Source organism: Ananas comosus, linkage group 6 (assembly GCF_001540865.1).
Source record: "Ananas comosus cultivar F153 linkage group 6, ASM154086v1, whole genome shotgun sequence".
Taxonomy (NCBI): Eukaryota; Viridiplantae; Streptophyta; class Magnoliopsida; order Poales; family Bromeliaceae; genus Ananas; species Ananas comosus.
The window spans coordinates 2399789-2418106 of NC_033626.1; the positions used below are offsets into that span (position 1 = coordinate 2399789).

The following is an 18318-nucleotide window of genomic DNA, read 5'->3' on the forward strand; positions in this document are numbered from 1 at the left end:
GCGTTCTTCAGTCTTCCACCGTTCGCACTCTTCGCCGGCAGCATATCCCCATGTAACTCCGGCAGTGGTGCTTTCAACAGGTTCGTTTTCGTCTTCCATTGATCTTCTTCATCTTTTTTTTTTTAATTTTTCTTATGATTTTTTGTGCAGAATCCCATGAATTTTCTTTCTTGAACTTCTAATTAGAGTTTGATGTGATTTTTGTAATGCCCCGATACGGATCCGTAGATATTTGTTGATAAGGTAAGAAGGAGAGGTGGAGTAGGAGTAGACATAGGTGGGAGAGAGAGAGAGAGAGAGAGAGAGAGAGAGTTGGGGATAGAGATTAGAAGCGGTGATTAGAGATAGAGGGGAATTGGGAGAAGAAGGATTTAGAGGAGAAGAGATTTGGGAAAGAAAGAAGATGCTAATTCATTTCATTCATTGATCATCTGTTTGCATGATAATATGGTATTTATACAACTTAGTAAATTGAACGGGAATGAAAAACATCTGGTCTACGAGGGCTAAACTGTAATTTGTCAAAATGGGGAATGAGGCGTGACAGGTTGAATTCTGATACCTTGTGGGCCTCGAGTGGGCCTTCCCGGTCCAGGATGCTGGTTATCGAGCAGGCGGGCGTCGGTTCCGCCCTTCTCCGCACTATCTGCAACCCGGCGGGTACTGGGCTCGCCATTTTCCCCCGATCCGGTAATCTGACCGCCCGATCCGCCTACTACTTCTCCTTCGCCCCCAATCGCCTTCGCATTCCTCCTATCTTCCCTCTGTACTGCGACGATGCCCTAATCCTCGTCGCCCGCCGGAATTTCGCCTGAACCAGAACCCGGAGAAGAGCCGCATCGCAGGCATCACGAAGCACCTGGAGAAGAACCAGAACCCTAGCTGGCACCAGGTGTTCGCCTTCTCCAAGGACCGCCCGCATCCAGGCGAACTTCGTGGGCCGCATCGTCTTCGACCTCACCGCAGTGGTACAAGCTCCAGGACAAGAAGGCCGACAAGCTCTCCTCCGGCGGCGGCGAGTGTCGATCGGCACCCAAGCCGACGAGGCCTTCCCCGACGCCCTCGACGTCCTTGCCGTCGGTTCACCCCGCCGAGCTCGCTCCCTCCTCACCAACCTGCTGCTGCCACTTATTTCATCCCTACCTCGTAAAGTTTCTATCTTTAGTACTTTACTACTTTATTCTTCAGGTTGTTACAATTAATTAATTATTATTATTATTATTATTATTATTATTATTTGTTTTATACAGAGATTTAGGTAGATCGCGTTGGATCCGTGTGAAATCCGTAACTTGCGAGCCGGGCTTTTCGAGCTCGAGTCGAACACGAGCCGACTTTGAGCACTAACGAGCCGATCTCGAGCTTGTTCGGCTCGTTGACAGCGCTACGTGAGTCGCGTCTCGGGCGGCACCGACTTATTTTCCTGCCCTAATTTTTATTTTTATTTTTTATTTTTTATTTTTATATTTATATATATATATGAATTTTTTTTGGTGCGATAGAGTTGAACGGGTTGACCCTCTATCCATCCCTTCTAGGGTTTTCCCTTTCCCTTTCCCTTGCTCCTTCCCCTTCTCCTCTCCTCCATCAATGGCGCATCGCTTGCTCAGGGACGCGCAAGCCGATGGGTGGGAGCGCTCCGATTTCCCCATCATCTGCGAGTCGTGCCTCGGCGACAACCCCTACGTTCGCATGGTGAGGGATCCCCGCTCTTCATCTTTGATTCCTTTTTCCGTTTAACTGTAGGAATTTCCAAAACGCTAATCTTGGTTTTGGTTTTGCACCGTCGATTTTGTAGATTTGGTTTGAAACAGCTAGTTTTACGTATGATTGTGTGATTAGGGGATGCAGTGGAGGAACACTAGCCGTGGGAAGCCTAATCTTGATGTAGTTTACTGTGTGTAGATCTGAATGTTGTGTATTGTGTTAACTACATCGCTGGTTGTTGTAATTACATACTGGTTTTTAGATTTTGGATTGGAAACCAGATATTGCTAAAAACCAATTAGAAATTTCCTTACTTTGTGTTTGCAAAGCCAAATCGATAATAGTGAGTTAATTAGTGGATGAGGCGAGCCATGCACGGTGTAGTGTTAATGTGTTATCAGAAAATGGAGCTATATTTTTCTTTTTTAATTTATTCGGCCCTTGAAGGTTTATGTTTTTTCTTTTTTTTTTTCAGCTTAAGAGTTTTTTCTTAGAAGACTAAGATTATTCTGATAAAAAACACTATTTTGTGCTACTGTGACATTACTAGGCAATTTTTCTCATGTCGAATCAATCATCAAACATGAAGTTCCCAAAAAGATGGCCTCACCGTCAGAAAAGAAAAAAGTCAAGATATTTAATTGAGACTCGAGTCTGTGCACTGATTAAGTTGGCTATGTAATGATGTGGATCTTCTTTTGCATAGGATGTAGAAGAACACTCACACACTTTTGACCAATTATGCATTGTACGGTATCCCTTAAGAGCCCATTCAAATTTTTAGATCTAGGAGCCTTTAATCGAATTATCTGTGGCTTGCAAACCAAATATGGGGGGAAAAGAGTTATTTGGACAAGAAAAAGCGGATATTTTGATGCTCATAAAATATTATATCTTAGGGCACTATTATTTGTTTTACCACAGCAACTTGGGCATGTTTTTTGAAGAACTAGACTGCAATGAGCCAATGAACTTCACTGGCAGACCCTGTTATATTATTCAAGATCAAACTTATTTACATAGTGTATATCACAGAAACTGTGCTTATAATGTCTTACGAGTTCTTTTGGTGTTCAATTCAATAGTCAAAATAATTTCATCCCATAGGATCCAAAGGAGGGTCAACATAAAGTTCTTCAGTAATAAAGCTCTCTTTAAGAATGTTCGGACATGCCACGTCTGGCATATCTCAATGCCATTCAACTTGTGGATTTTTTTTGTCTCTTCCATGGGTACTATTCAGGTCATAACTTTTCTATTTTGTAGTTCATAGGTTGTTATAGGTTGTTTTCTTGTCAGTCAAGGATTAATGACCTCTTCATATTTTCTGTGCCTTGATCACTCAGCTAAGAGCAGATTATGACAAGGAATGCAAAATCTGCTCCCGACCATTTACAGTCTTTCGCTGGAGACCTGGGCGTGATGCAAGGTACAAAAAGACGGAGATCTGCCAGACATGCTGTAAGCTGAAGAATGTGTGCCAGGTCTGCCTCTTGGATCTCGAATACGGGTTACCGGTTCAGGTCCGTGATACTGCTCTTGCTATCAATTCCAATGATGCTATCCCGAGGAGTGATGTGAATCGTGAATACTTTGCAGAAGAACATGATCGCAAGGTACGAGATCTGCTCTACTTTTATTCTCTTATCTTGTATCACCTTAATATGGAATGTGCTTTGCTGGATCTCAGTTTTATCTTTAGCTAAAAGGATATAACTAATTTGTTTTAAGTAGTTGATTTATGATATCATATGAATTTTATCTTACTTGCAAAGAGGTAAAATATATATATTTTTTCCCTGTTTCTGCATGTATAGCTAGAATCTTTCTTTTAGTATAATGCCTAATGTTTGCATATTATCTAATTGATTAGGTATGTTTCTGTTATGATGCCATATCTTATCCTTCTTTTTTGGAGCTTAAGTACATATTTATTTATTTCGGATCTTTTTTTTTTTTCAATTTAGTTTAGATTGATTTATTTTGCAGGAGTTTAGTCAAGATTTCACAAACAGTTTATTAATGTGTTGCCTTTCTAATTGTACCTTACTTTCTATTTCTTCATCCTCTTCTGAAAATCGGGAGTGTTCTTCGAGATTTCTATTCTGGCAAAAAAGTTTGAGTTCATTGAGTTTTCTTAATTGCTAAAGTAATGTTTTCATCAAGGTTAAATGTATTTGATAGTTTTAAAAGAGGCTTCGTTCTATAGACATGGAATTTTGTATGTTATTACTTGTATCTGAAGGCAGGCATGTAAATATATAATGTTTTAAGCATCAATTTATTAGTGTGCAGTCTTTAAGGTGTTGTGTAGTTATTGTTGACAAATCTTTTGTTGCCAATTATCTTTGCGCAGGCGAGAGCTGGCATAGATTATGAGTCTTCATATGGCAAGGTACGGGCAAATGATACTATCTTAAAACTTCAGAGGACAACACCATATTATAAGAGGAACAGAGCACATGTTTGTAGTTTCTATGTCCGCGGCGAGTGTACGCGTGGTGCTGAATGTCCATATCGGCACGAGATGCCTGAAACTGGGGAATTATCTCAGCAGAACATAAAAGATCGTTACTATGGGTATGTATCAGAAATCAGTATCTCCCTGTGTGACTATTTTTTCCTTTATCTACAAAGAGGATTGTTTGTTTGCTTATTGTGTTGCTACTTGTCATTAGAATCATTATCGACTGAATATCCATTTCGACTTGTTGGAATGATGCTTGTTATGAAGTTCCCTTCTATTTCCAACATATGTTGTGTTTTTTGATCAGCTAGAAATTATTGCAGAATTGTGTCTTGTTTGTTATATGTGTGTTGCTTTATTTTAATTTGCCAATTAATCGGACCTGCTAGAAACATCACCAAGCTATTAAGAATAGTTCGCGTATTGCTTTGAAGTTTCATTTAATCTAATTCATATATTTTGTATTCCTATAAATATGCATAACCCCTTTGGGTTGATTAGGTTGGTTAGTAAGTGTTGGTCCTGTTGGCAAGGCAGTGCCAACATGTTGAGAAAGAGCTTGGTTGAGATCAACTGGGTAATAAAAGGATCTTGCCAGTGAATAGTAAATTTTGAATGTTGGGTTAGGGTTTATTTGGTTGCTCATAAAAGTATGGAAAAACTATTTTCGAGAAAAGAGTCTTCCATGGAAAACCCTTTTCCAGTTTTCCGACTGTTTGGTTTCAAGGAAAACTTGCTCTTTTGAAAGAGTTTCTTTCTAAAGTTCATGGAAAACTAGCCTTTTTCCTTTTACTAAAAGAAAATCTAGAAAACAAAAGGAGTAATTTTTTATAAAATTTGGCAAAAAGCTTTCCACAAAGCTAATTTTTCCTTGGAAGCAAACAGACTGAAAACTGAAAAATAGCTTTTCCATAGAAAGCATTTTTCCTGGAAAATTCTTTTCCACATTTTTTCGAGGAGCCAAACACCCCTTTAAAGGGTTGGACTTTTTAGTGGTTTAGGAATTATATCACTACAATGCTTTCCTCAGCAGTTGAAATTTCATTTGTAACCAAGAGGGTCTTGTTGAATTTTTGATTGGCAAGATCTATTAGACCAGATCTCGGTAAGTAATATTATCTTTGTGAGAGAACTTGGGTCTAAGGAAGTAACATTATCTCCTTGGGAGAACTTGTATTCAATTGTAGTCAATTTTTAAACTATCATGCGGTGAGGTAAAGTAAGGTTTATACTTTCTATTTTCTCCAGCACTTACCATTTTCTTTGTTTTTCAGGATTGAAAAGATTTGTCTTCTTCAAGTATCAAAAACTTATCTTCTTCCCTTTCTTTCTATTTTTGTGCAGAGTGAACGATCCCGTTGCCCTGAAGCTGCTGAGCAAGGCTGGGGAGATGCCATCTTTGACCCCGCCAGACGACGAGAGCATCCGCACACTGTACGTCGGCGGCCTTGATGCACGGATCACGGAGCAAGACCTCAGGGACCAGTTCTACGCCCACGGCGAGATCGAGTCCATCCGCATGGTCCTCCAGCGCGCCTGCGCCTTTGTCACCTACACAACCCGAGAAGGCGCTGAAAGGGCCGCCGAAGAGCTGGCCAACAAGCTGGTCATCAAGGGTGTCCGCCTCAAGCTCATGTGGGGGCGGCCGCAGGCGCAGGCCCCTTCAAAGCCCGAGGACGGGAGTGAAGATGGGGCCGCAGGGCAACAGCAAGGCGGGCTTATTGCCCACGGCGGGATGCTTCCTAGGGCTGTTATCTCCCAGCAGCAGAGTGGCGAGCAGCTCCGCCCGCCCGGCACAGAGCAGCAGCTTCCTCCCGGGCATTACTTTAACATTCCGGCCCCACCCCCCATGGAGCGGGCCTTGTACCCATCGATGGACCCGCAGAGGATGGGCGCGCTGGTGCCCTCCCATGAGGGCGATGGTAACAAAGCAGGGCCGGAGAGAGGGTCCGCGGGCAGTTCTGGGCATGCTTACCCGCCACCGCCAGCACCGCAGGCTCCACATTTCCAAGGCCAGTATCCTCCGTACTATACCAACCCTTACGGGTACACGCCGTACCCGCAACATTATCGACCTCCGTATCAGCCAATGATGGCCCCGCCGCCACCGCCGCAACCTTCCCAGCAGCAGCCTGCAGCACAACAGCACAATCCGGGAGCAGCCAGGTTGCCATCCCAGAACTAAAATCCTTCTAAATGTACTTCTTTTTTTTTTCCTTTTCTTTTCTCCTCCTGTTCTATCATAGATTCCTCCATGCCTTTTGTTTGTAATAACTGTATGATTGGATATGAATCTGTTGCCATTGGAGGCTAACTAGTATTTTGCTGTGTATTTTAAATTAGCAGTACTGGATCCTATTTTACAAAACAGGCATGTCTTAACTCTTAGCATCTGTGTGATTCTATATCTTGTTGGGGGTAGTATCTGTTTCATTCAATTATTTCCTTTTATCATTATCAACTGTGAGCTGCTCTTTACTGTTCAAAATCATGAGTTCTGTAATTGTTTTTTGTTTTTTGGTTTTTTCTTTTGGTTGCTCCTCCTTTCCATACTTGTAAGAAATTAGAGTACATTTTGTTCAAAATAGTTTTTGAATGGAAAAATATATCGGAATCGAAAAGGGAATGATAAGAACCTTTCAATTCCTTTGGCTCGTAAGAGAAATTTTGACTATAATTTACATTTACTTCTTAAATTTGTAATCAAAATTTGAATTGAAAATTTTAATTTAAATTCAAATTCAAGTTCATAATCAAAATTTAAATTTAAAACTGAACTCAATAATTTAGACTCGAACTTAAGAAATTAAAAATTAAAATTTGAATCCATAATTCAAATTCAAATAAAAAAAATATAATCTAAATTTAAATATGATATATTTGAATTTAAATAATTGTTAGTGAAAAAAAAGAATGTTGCCTCAGTAGCCTCCAAAATTAAAGTTAATTCCCACCTTCATAAGAAAAACCATTTTGGGGATTCAATTTCCTTCAAAATGAAAATCGAAGTATTAATACTTTAAACTAAACACCGATAATAAAAATAAGTTATTCTGATTTCTATTCCAAATCTCAAATTTCTCCAACTAAACATGCGCTTACATTAATACCATAGAAAAGAAGAGTGAGAAATGCGTGCTTTTATTTTAATCCTTTTTGTTTTAGTGCCTATTTATTTTTCAAACGATTTCTGTAAAGGAAACTAACGAGAGACAAATCTATAATAGATTTATTTAAAGGATAATAAAGAACATGTATCAGTTTTTTGGGATACAATGATCGTATTTGGTAAGAACTTGTTTAGTAATCTTTAATATTTTATAGTTTACATTTCTGAAGATGTTCGTCGGTATTCGCTCATTTTCCCGCGCTAAATAGAATTTGAACGGGTAATTTATGCCGCCAGTTCATGAGGTATCAATTGCGCGACTAAAGAACGAATCAAATTTTCTGTTTTAAAATAAAACTCGAACCGAAAATCTATGTTCAGATTATAAAATACCAATCAACTAAACTTACTCAATAGTAGTAACTATATCCAAATGATTGTTTGCCAATTTTTTTTTTTTTTTTTCTTTCGTGTAAAATATCTAATTGGCATTGAACGTGTTTTCCTTAACACAACATTAAAGTTTGATTTGATTTGAGTACGAGGTTGTACCATCAAAGTTTCAAAGCCTAACACTCCCTTCTTTTCCCTTCTAATAAAGCTAATACAAAATGTCCTCTCTTTTTTTTTAGATCTCCAAACAAAATCTAATAAATGTTCTCTCTTTTATTCTTTCTTAATTATATAGTTTTTTGTTTTGTTTTGTTTTGTTTTTTTTTTGTTTTGTTTTTTTTTTTCCAATGCTTTGCTGTATATCTTTTCTCAATATGCTTCCCCGCAACTATCTAGATATTAGCTTTATTTTATTCTCATCTTATTGTGCTAAGATTTTCTTTTCCTCCTATCCCATTGGATTTTATTAGGTGCATTCACATCCTGATGATGTGTAGCAGATGTGAAGGCGGCAAATGCTTCACACAACAGTTTGAGATCGACATCAGATCGAACGTTAAATCTTGATGGTTGCTTTTATCTAGAGAGAGAGAGAGCCGGGTCGGTGTGCTTTTAAGAACACGGATGATTTGTATTCGTAGGTCGTTTTTGATGATGAGACTTTTGAATCGACTATCGACTCTGTTACATTTGATCTAACTTGTTTGAAATGTCTTGAAAATTAATTTACGATTTTTAGATATTATTTACTTACTGATCAAAAGAGCTCAAAATTAACAAATTTTAATAATTGATATATTTCGTTTGCAAGTTTAATATTATAAAAATATCTAAATCGAATAAAATTTTGGTAGATTTTTTTTTTTTTTTTTACTATCTACAGCAATATCAATACTTCTGATCTAAATTTTTTGTGCTATAACTGACCGTTCTTGGCGCAAGTGGCAAAGAGCTTGGTGGTTGGTCTTCGTGGTACCAAGTTCGAATTCTAGTTGATTCACATTTCCCGCTAAATTTATTTCTAAAATAAATAAATGAAACAGGTAGCATGTTACATTTCTCTCAAATTTTTTTTTTGTGCTATATTATCACTTATTGCGAGATTATTATTTTAAAGATAAAATAATGTCAAAAAAATAATAAAATTTATTTTTTAAATACTTCAAATACTTTAGATTAAGTCTAACTGAGTCAATTATTGATTTGAAAGTTTTATCACCAAAAACATCGATATCTTAATAAGAGCACAGAGGCCTCCGTACTTCTAAGAGCACACTATGCAATCTGTATGTACACCCTATCAATAGTATATAAATAGTATTTTCTACATATTTTTAATTAATTTTTGGATCAAATACTATTCCACCGTCCTACTAAATTAACATAACGGATCCAAGAGCTAAAAACTGGATATCAAATACTATTCCGCTAAGCTATAGATGGTGCATAATTTTTCCACGAAATCCGACAAGGATTTTTTCAAGAAAACTACTCTTCTTGAAAACTAAAGAAAAGGGAAAATAAAAAAAAAAATAGTCAGAAATTTAGTTTGTGATAAATGTAATAATTATTATTATAATGCATGGAAGTAACATATATACCCTAGCATTCTAAATATGCAGTTAATAATGTGTATAGCATTGATTAGGAAGGTACGTACTACGTAGTGCTTACAACAGCCTATTACGTGTCTAATTAATTAGGAAAAAGAAATTAACAAACCGGATGAGGAAAACAGCGGGCGGAGAAACCAGAGCCGCAGAAAAGCGCTGTTGGAATTAATAAGCTATTCCCACACTAATCACAAGTGCTTACTTCTGAGTTGACCAATAATAATAATCAGAATAAGATAAGAATAAATTGGGATAAAACACATTATCCACGTATTATGCATCTCTTATCCATTATAAATTCGGATATATATATATATAGGCTGGGGTTATTATACTCTTATGAGTATAGACCCCCTTGTACTCATAAATTTTTAACCGTTGATTGATGGGATGTGTGGTTAAGATGATGATGGTCCCCACTTAAAATGATAGTGGTCCCCTAGAATTGCGTGGGTAGTTGGTTGAATAGTATGATCTAACGGGTGGAAATGATCAATGAAATAAATTTAAGGGTTGAAAACTTATGAGTATAAAAGAGCCAATACTCATAAAAGTATAGTAGCCAGACTCTCTCTCTCTCTCTCTCTATATATATATATATGAGTCAAGTTGCTATACTATCAGTAGCACGGAGGACGGAGGCTATCGTGCTACCAAATTGTTTTCAATTATGTGTCTTCTAAATCAACAATCAGCTGCGTTAGGCTTAATTTACAGAATTGAAAGTATTTAAAAACTAAATTTATAATTTTTTGATATTATTTACCTATAAAACGAATAGTCTAAAAATGAATAGTTGAAAATAAAAATCTCATAAAAAATGATAAAAAACTTAAATTTAAGATTAGAGGTACTGATCTAACTTTAAATAGTAAAAAAAAATTCTATAAAAATTTCATCAGATTTGAATTATTTTACGCAACTAAATTTACAGATACATCACATTGACTATTAAAATTGTTAATTTTGAGACCGTTTAATCACTAACCAAATAATATTGAAAAATTATGAAATCTAACTTTCAAATACTTTAAATACTGTCGATCAAGTTTAAGAAGCCGATCGTCGATTTGAAAGCCGCATCATTGAAAACAACTTGGTAGTACGAAAACATCTGTGCTACCGATAGTATAGCTGTCTAGCTCTATATATATTCTGATTTCTGAATACGATGGTTTTCGCTTTATTTGCTTGCTTAAGACATCATGCAAAATGCAAAAAAGCAAAATGCAAAATGCAAAATTAGTTGGAGGGGTCCGAAGCAAGAAAATGGAGAAGCAGCGACGTCGCTGTAGCTTAACATAATTGCTTCCTCTGCTTTTTAAGACCTTTACCTTTCGCTTATTAGACTTTTTCTTATTCTTTTTTATATCTGGGGTTGGAACTTGGAAAGGAGATTCTTGTTTAGCAAAATAACGGACGGTGGAGATTGATTCTTCTTTTTTTTGACCCACCAAGCAACAACCTTCTAGAAGCAACTGGAAAGTAGAGGGGCTCTGTTTGGATGCGCGAATATTTTATTCAGTTCTATATTTTTTTAAGATAAAAATATATATTATTTTATGAAAAACTTCAAATATCATTCGTGTGATTTTACACTTTCTCACTTTAGTACCTGTGGTTTAAACTGTATCATTTTCGTATTCTGTGGTCTTATTTTTCTCTTTTTGTTATCCCCTCCACTAATTTTTTTTTTTGTTAAATCAGTGACAAAGTTAAAACTAAGAGATAGTAAAGTGAATATTTAATAAACTATAGCTGAGATATTTTAAGTTTTTTATATATGATTTAATAAAAAGTTAACGAAGAGGTTGACGAAAAGAGAAAAATGAAACCACGGGGTACTAAATTGATACACACCATCCTCACTCTAGATAACTAGGTTAGAATACTATTAATAGCACTAAGTCATTGGTGCTATTAAGTTTTCGGCCTTCGGATGAAACAAAGTAAGGTTTGGTTGATAGTGGTCCTGTAGTTGGTTGAATGATATGATCTAAATAGATGAAAATGATTAAAAGAATAAATCTAACATTAGAAAATTTGGTAGCACTAAGTACTTGAGGCTATGGGTGGCATTATAGCTGTATACACACACATACTCTCTCTCTCTCTCTCTTTCTCTCTCTCTCTCTCTCTCTCTCTATATATATATATATATATATATATATATAAAATTAGGCTAGAATACTATTAATAGCACCAAATTATTAGTATTATTAAGTTTTCGGTCCTTCGATGAAGCGATCTATGATTAGGATGATAGCGCTTTCTTAGGGTTGAGTGGAAGTGCTTCCTTAGGGTTGACTGGATGGTTAGCTGAATAGAATGATCTAACGAGTGAAAATTGTCAAAGAGATTGATCTAACGGCAGAAAACTTGGTAACATCAAGTGTTTGATGCTATCGATAGTATTGTAGCCGGACTCTCTCTCTATATAGAATTAGGCTATTATATTATTAATAATAGCACCAAGTCATTGGTGCTATTAGGTTTTCGGCCTTTAATGAAGGGATGTGTAGTTAGGATGGTAGTGGTCCTCTGGAGTTGAGTGGGTGGTTGGTTGAATTGTATATAATCTAACGGGTGGAAATTGTTAACGAGGTACTAATCTAACGGTAGAAAACTTGATAGCACTAAGTGCTTGGTATTATTAATAGAATAGTAGCCGGGTTTTAAATTTGGGATCTCGAATACCAACTATTATATGAGATATGCATCGGTGATCAAACCTGAACGAATTTGCAAATCCAAAATCAAAACTAAAGCCGCGAGAAAACTCGAAATCATTATCTGAAATAAAAAATCTTAGATTATTGGTATTAATTTGACCTAAAAGCTAATTAACGGACTTTGATCGTTGAACTAAAAGTATGAGATGAAATAAATAGAAGAGGGTGCCGTGTGCAGCACCCTCAAATGGTGAACACGAGAACAGCATGGGAGACTCCATGTTACTGTACGAAACCCTAGATATGGTCATATGGGTACAAGTTAATTCTTTCCATCATAATAATTGTATATATATGACATACAAAATAAGATAAAAACTAATAAAATTCATGTGAACTATACACTATTTTAAAATAGTTATCAAACCTTTCAAAATTTTAATGTAATTATCTAACTTTTTAATTTATTTGATTTGGTTCAGTGAATGATACTTTGACTTTAAAATTTAAGCAAATTATTTATTTTAATAAATTTAGAATTTAATTTTAAAGTCAAAGTATTGTTGACCGGCTTAAATCGAAAAAAAAATGAAAGGTTTAGTATGAGAAACAATAACTTATAACTTATGTTCTATTTTATTCAGAGCTAAACTTCTACTTGATCCATTGTTTATTAGATATCTAACATATTTATATAATTTTTTTTCTAAAAATTATGTTTTGTGAGGCTTTTTTCTTTCCTCCAATATCATTTTCCATTAGAGATTAAACCATTCACATATTTTCTCCTGATATTGTTCCAATTTTTATTTGTATGAACATAAAATAAGGTTCCATCTTTTTTGTTGCAAACTTAATTATGTTAGATTTAGGTTTGAGTTCCATATTTGGTCTTCAAATGTTGAGGCGTAGGACATTTTATTTTTTCAACTTTAATTTGTTATAATTTCTATCTATTTTTTTTTTGAAAAAAATATAGTAATCAAAACACACAGTTCAATTAAGTTGACTGAATGATAATCTACATCAGATAACATTGTAGCTAATAGCGTTGATCATGATTCGTGACTAATTAAGATGCATACACCATTGCTCCTATGTTATCAAAATATTAATATTTGATCAACTAAATTAAACTAAATAATTACAAAAACTTAAATCTGATAAATATAATAAATTAAAACTTGACCAACAAAATATTACTCAAGGCTCATCCCATAGTCTGAAACCAAAAGTACATTAAATTTGTAATATTTTATCATATATAGATTAATATTTGGACATTGCCCATACTCTGTTTTTTATTATTTGTTTATTTATTTATTTTTTGCCATGTGTTATTGAATGTTTGTGTTGCGGGTAAGCCAATGTCTTTTCGTGTATGCCATATAATAAATACAGCAAAGTCATAATTGGTATTATTTTTCTTTTTCTCACTTTCTAATAAAAGTATATTATGTAATAAAATGAATAAGGGGTACTTATAATAGAAGAATAATATATAAGTAATATAGGCCCGTCCTTCGCGGCAGATAAATAGTATTTTAAACGATATATATATNAACTTCTAATATTTATAGAGAAATTATTTTAAAAACTTTATTTAAAAATTTAATTAAACTTAATAATTTTGATAGCTAATGTAAATAAATTTTTTAACTAAAAAGTTAAAGTTGGAAGACTTATTTCAAATTGAAAAATAGAAAAGGATGTCTTTATCTTGTTAAAAGTGATCGGAGAAAGAAGAAATTATTACATGTATCTGGTACTCATAATAATTTTTTAAGTAGAGAAAAAAATGATACAGTAGAGAAGAAATCTTCCGTGTATTGGGTGTAAAAATAAATTTTATAAACTATATTTCTAAAATCACATTATGAAATTTTAAATTATGTAATTTTTTACGTATAGTCTTTTTATTTGGGTTAGATGATATGTATTGAATATAAATTATTCATAAAATATAGCAATTTTTTTAAAAAAATTTTAGTATTAAATATTATAATAATTTATCTGTAAGAGAGAAGAAATAGGTTAAAAAAGATGGGCCCGATCCTAATCCTTCTTTGCCCAAATGAATGTAAAGCTACCACATAGGATCAAATTGGAAATTCATACATTTATATAGATATAGATATGTCCTTTAAAACTTCAAATAATATTTTATTTATTCCTGAAGAACCAAAATATTTTTGTTGATCTAAAAAATTTTCTTCAAATGTTTCCATTTTTTTTTTAAGATTTACTAATTGAGTTAAATTTAAGAAGCGTATTTCAATAATTTCAAAATAAAATTTAAAAATTTTGAGAATGTTTTCACAAGAGAGACGTCCTAAGGCAGTATTTGGTTCGAAAACAGGGGGAATAAGCTCTTGTTCCCTCTTTGTTCCCAAATGCTATGTTTGGTACTCGAGAAAAGTAGTTCTCGAATTTTTGAAATAAACTAGTATAAGGTTGAAACTCCTGTTCCACCATTTTTTCTAGAATAAGCTTGTTCTCGAGTAGGAACAAACTTAATTAAAGTCTAAAATTAATTTTAATTATGGTATTAAATCATTAATTAATCTAATTAATATATTTAAATTATTATTTGTTACTTAAATAATAAAATAATTAATCAATTTATTATTTATAATTAATTATTAATAATTTAATGTATTTATCCATAAATTAATATTTATATTGATCAACCATTAATATTTATATTAATTTAATTATTTTTTTTACTAGTTATCTAGCTAAAATAATTTACTAACTAATTAAAAAGTTAAATTATTTTTTATAATTAATTAATTAATTATTAAATAATATATTTTTATTATCTTATATAATATTTATAGCTAATAAATTTATTTATAACTCTTATTTTCTTTGTGCCAATCTAACCATTTAAATACTATTTATCTTATTCGTAGAAACAGTCTAATTTTCATCCAAATATAAATTGATCTAATTTTAGCTTATATCTAAACTTGTACCTATTTTAAAATTTTGAAATAAACAATTATTACTTATTCTCAAACCAAACGCAACCTAATAAGGGATCTTCTTGGAATCTGGCCAAGTTGTATTGAAAGCTAGCAAACAATAACAACAGAGAGAAAACTTGTCCAAACATCCAACATTTATATTAAATTTTTATTTATAAAAATTGATGAAACGACAGCAATACCAACCGAGGCCGTAACGTAGAAAATAAAAAAAAGGAAAACTTCAAAAAACCCCCTTGTGGTTTTAATTTTTTTCACTTTAGTACCCTGTGGTTTAAAATGTATCAAGTTAGTACCTTGTGGTTTCTCACTTTATCACTTTAGTACCCTGTGGTTTAAAGTGTATCAAGTTAGTACCCTGTAGTTTTGTATTTTATCACTTTAGTACTCTGTGGTTTTGATTTTGTATCAAATTAGTATCCTGTGGTTTTTTAAACTATAGGATACTAAAGTAATAAAGTGTGAAACCACAGAGTACTAAAGTGATAAAGTACAAAACCACAGGGTACTAATTTGATACACTTTAAACCACAGGGTACTAAAGTGATAAAGTGAGAAACCACAGGGTACTAACTTGATACACTTTAAACCACATGGTACTAAAATAAAAAAGTTTGAAACCACATAGGGGGTTTTTGAAGTTTTCCCATAAAAAAACTAAGGAACTTCATTAGTTGTTACATCATAATAATAATAATAATAATAATAATAATATCAGGGATCAAAATTAAAATAATAAAACAAGAAAAAAGCAAAAAAAAAAAGTTATCTAATGAGCTCACCCCCCACCCTCAACCAATTTTCCAGGCCCATGTCAACCTACCCACAATTTTCCTCCCAAACAGAGAGAGACAAGTAGACACAAAGCTTTAAATAAGGTGGAAACCAATGGAGATAACCACATTATAGAGTGGCCAATATTTTAATGCCATGGTACAATTGGATAAGATCACCACTCCAACCCCCTTGTCCCTCTCCACCTCTTTTTCCCCACATTACATTACCCACCTTATCTTATCCCCACACTTGCCCATTTTATAACAAGCTCACCCACAAATATATGACTAGAGCATTGGATACATCCCAACCATACATAGATAGATCATTTTCAAAGGTTTGGAACAATGTCCCAAAAAATTGTGCTTATATACAACAACTTAGGTGGTCATTTTGATGGGTTAGCTTGGTTGCACATTGTCTATTTATCACTAACAAAGTAATTTATATATATATTTGAAAAGGACAAGTGATGAACACAAGAACACTTGTTATATATTATATATATATATATATATATAGAGAGAGAGAGAGAGAGAGAGAGAGAGAAGCTAAGCATGTTGTAGATCAGAAAGAGAGAAAGACCTAGGAGATCTAAAGGATCTGGTCATCTTCCTCCTTCCATTTTTCTCATGATTTTGAAGATGCTGTTGTTGTTGGTGATGTTGGTGCAGGAGAGGATTAGTCAATGTGGGTATTTTACCATTCTCTTCTGCTTCCTCTTCTTCCTCCTCCGCCTCCTCCTCCGCCTCCTCCTCTACGGTGTGCTCCGGAGATAAGAGAGGGGGTAGTGACGATATAATGAGTGAACTGTAGGAAGCTCTTCTGGCGCAGGCCATGAGAATTCGCCTTCGTTTGTTGAAGGGGTTCTCTGGCTTCGCCAGATCTTTCGCACTCCCGGCGGTGACGGTGGCTACGTCTGAGAGGCTCGCAAACGATTTCGATTTTCCGGAGAAGAAATTAGACAACCCCCTCCTGCATACAAAAGACAAAAACAAAAAAAAGAAGAAGGAATTATTTACTTGATTTTTTTTTTACTCTCATAAATTTCTTCATCAATTGATGGGACTATAGTAGAGAAATAATAAGAATTTTACACCCAATTTAATTGAAATTAATGAGATTTTTGCACATATAGAAAGGTGGCATGTAACACCCACTTTAATTGCAAATCAAACAAAAATTATCCATCACATCCACATATCAACTAAATCCAAATTAATCCATTTCCTCACCACCCAACTTATTTTTCTTTTTTCCCCTAAAACAATTTAAACTAAACTATGCAAGGAAATTAATTCCTTCAAACACCTCCTCACCACCAAATTTTGAATTCAAAAAATATGAAAAAAAAAAAAGGAAAAGGAAAAGGAAAAGGAAAGGAAAGGAGATTTTACTTGATGGGAAGTGATTCTTCCAAGGAATCCAAAGATCCCAATCCCCCCTTCTTCTTGCTTTGCACCTCCTCATCGCCATCTTTTTCCTCCTCCGATAATGATGATGACAATGAAGAAGGCGAGGATTCGACTCCGATCGTCGACGTCGAGCTCTCCGACGGATCTTCCTCCCTCTTCTTCTCCTCCTCCTCCTCCTCTTCACCACCACCACCACCATCATCATCGTCTTCTTCTAAGAAAAACCCATTTCTCCTCTTCTGCTCATTCTCATTCTCATTCTCATTCTCCTCCTCCGCTTTCGCGTACGCCGCCGCCGCCGCCGCCGCCGCCGCAATCCCGGCGACGCGATCCTTCAACCCGACGACGTCCGCTCCTCCGGAGCACGCCACCGACATCGCCGCCGCCTCTTACAATTCCGACACCTAATTCGCGCCGGCGCCGCCGCTTCTTCTCTCATGAATCGGGGGCGAGGGATCCCCTTGTCGATCGCTTCTCCTATGGAGATTTTTCTTTTTCCTTTTTTTTTTTTTTTCTCACAGGGATGTGTAGAGAGAGAGAGAGAGAGAGAGAGGAGAGAGGAGAGAGAGAGAGAGAGAGGGGTGTGGTGTGGTGTGGTGTGGGGTATAAGAAGAGGGAGGGGGAGAAGGGAAACGCGCTTTGACACGTTCGCTGAGAGGGGGTGGCAAACGTGTCCCGGTTTGCGACTGCGACGGAAACCGTAGACCGGGCATTAAAACCTTAATTAAAAAAAAATAAAAAGTTTNGCATGCGTATTTTATTCAGTATAATAACCCAATAATAAAAGTCCCACTGCCATATTACCAATAGCATAAAAGACTTTGTACTATCGAGTCTTCTATCGTCAAATTTAATTTTTTAATTATTTTATCCATTAGAGTGCACTATCCAACCAATCACCCACTCCATCCTAAAGTGCCCACATCATCCTAATCGTACATTTCTCAATCCAACAACTAAAAAACTAATAGCACTAATTGCTTGGTGCTATTGATAGTATTTCAACCTAGTTCTAATAATAATATTGTCTGTATATTCTTCAAATACCACTCCTGCGGTTTCACATTTTCTCACTTTAGTATTCAGTGGTTTAATTAAAGTGTATCAATTTAGTACCCCGCAGTTTCATTTTTTTCTTTTCGTTAGCTTCTCCGTTAACATTTCATTAAATTATA

General features: G+C 35.0%; 2 protein-coding genes across 3 annotated transcripts; one reads left to right on the forward strand and one right to left on the reverse strand.

Annotated features, from left to right (window-relative positions):
• Nucleotides 431-6567, forward strand: LOC109711729 (zinc finger CCCH domain-containing protein 49-like). 2 transcript variants are annotated; one of them, XM_020234924.1, is made up of 6 exons: nucleotides 431-1146; nucleotides 1251-1407; nucleotides 1539-1695; nucleotides 3054-3323; nucleotides 4064-4287; nucleotides 5519-6567. In XM_020234924.1, the coding sequence occupies exons 3-6, from the start codon at nucleotides 1591-1593 to the stop codon at nucleotides 6357-6359; spliced, it is 1440 nt and encodes a 479-aa protein (XP_020090513.1). In that variant the 5' UTR covers nucleotides 431-1146; nucleotides 1251-1407; nucleotides 1539-1590; the 3' UTR covers nucleotides 6360-6567. The 2 variants fall into 2 exon arrangements, with proteins under 2 accessions (XP_020090513.1, XP_020090512.1); XM_020234923.1 differs by having other exon boundaries at nucleotides 432-1146; nucleotides 1503-1695.
• Nucleotides 15841-17690, reverse strand: LOC109712179 (transcription initiation factor TFIID subunit 7-like). The gene is made up of 2 exons (XM_020235604.1): nucleotides 17126-17690; nucleotides 15841-16703 (listed from the first exon to the last, which is right to left on the reverse strand). The coding sequence occupies exons 1-2, from the start codon at nucleotides 17518-17520 to the stop codon at nucleotides 16280-16282; spliced, it is 819 nt and encodes a 272-aa protein (XP_020091193.1). The 5' UTR covers nucleotides 17521-17690; the 3' UTR covers nucleotides 15841-16279.

Excerpts from the sequence above, each read along its gene's own strand:
- LOC109711729 (XM_020234924.1), top strand. The coding sequence starts at position 1,591 with ATGGCGCATCGCTTGCTCAGGGACGCGCAAGCCGATGGGTGGGAGCGC. Across the intron at positions 1,696-3,053 it reads ACAACCCCTACGTTCGCATG|CTAAGAGCAGATTATGACAA; the intron begins GTGAGGGATCCC and ends TTGATCACTCAG. Across the intron at positions 3,324-4,063 it reads CAGAAGAACATGATCGCAAG|GCGAGAGCTGGCATAGATTA; the intron begins GTACGAGATCTG and ends ATCTTTGCGCAG.
- LOC109712179 (XM_020235604.1), bottom strand. The coding sequence starts at position 17,520 with ATGTCGGTGGCGTGCTCCGGAGGAGCGGACGTCGTCGGGTTGAAGGAT. Across the intron at positions 16,704-17,125 it reads GAAGAATCACTTCCCATCAA|GAGGGGGTTGTCTAATTTCT; the intron begins GTAAAATCTCCT and ends TTTTGTATGCAG.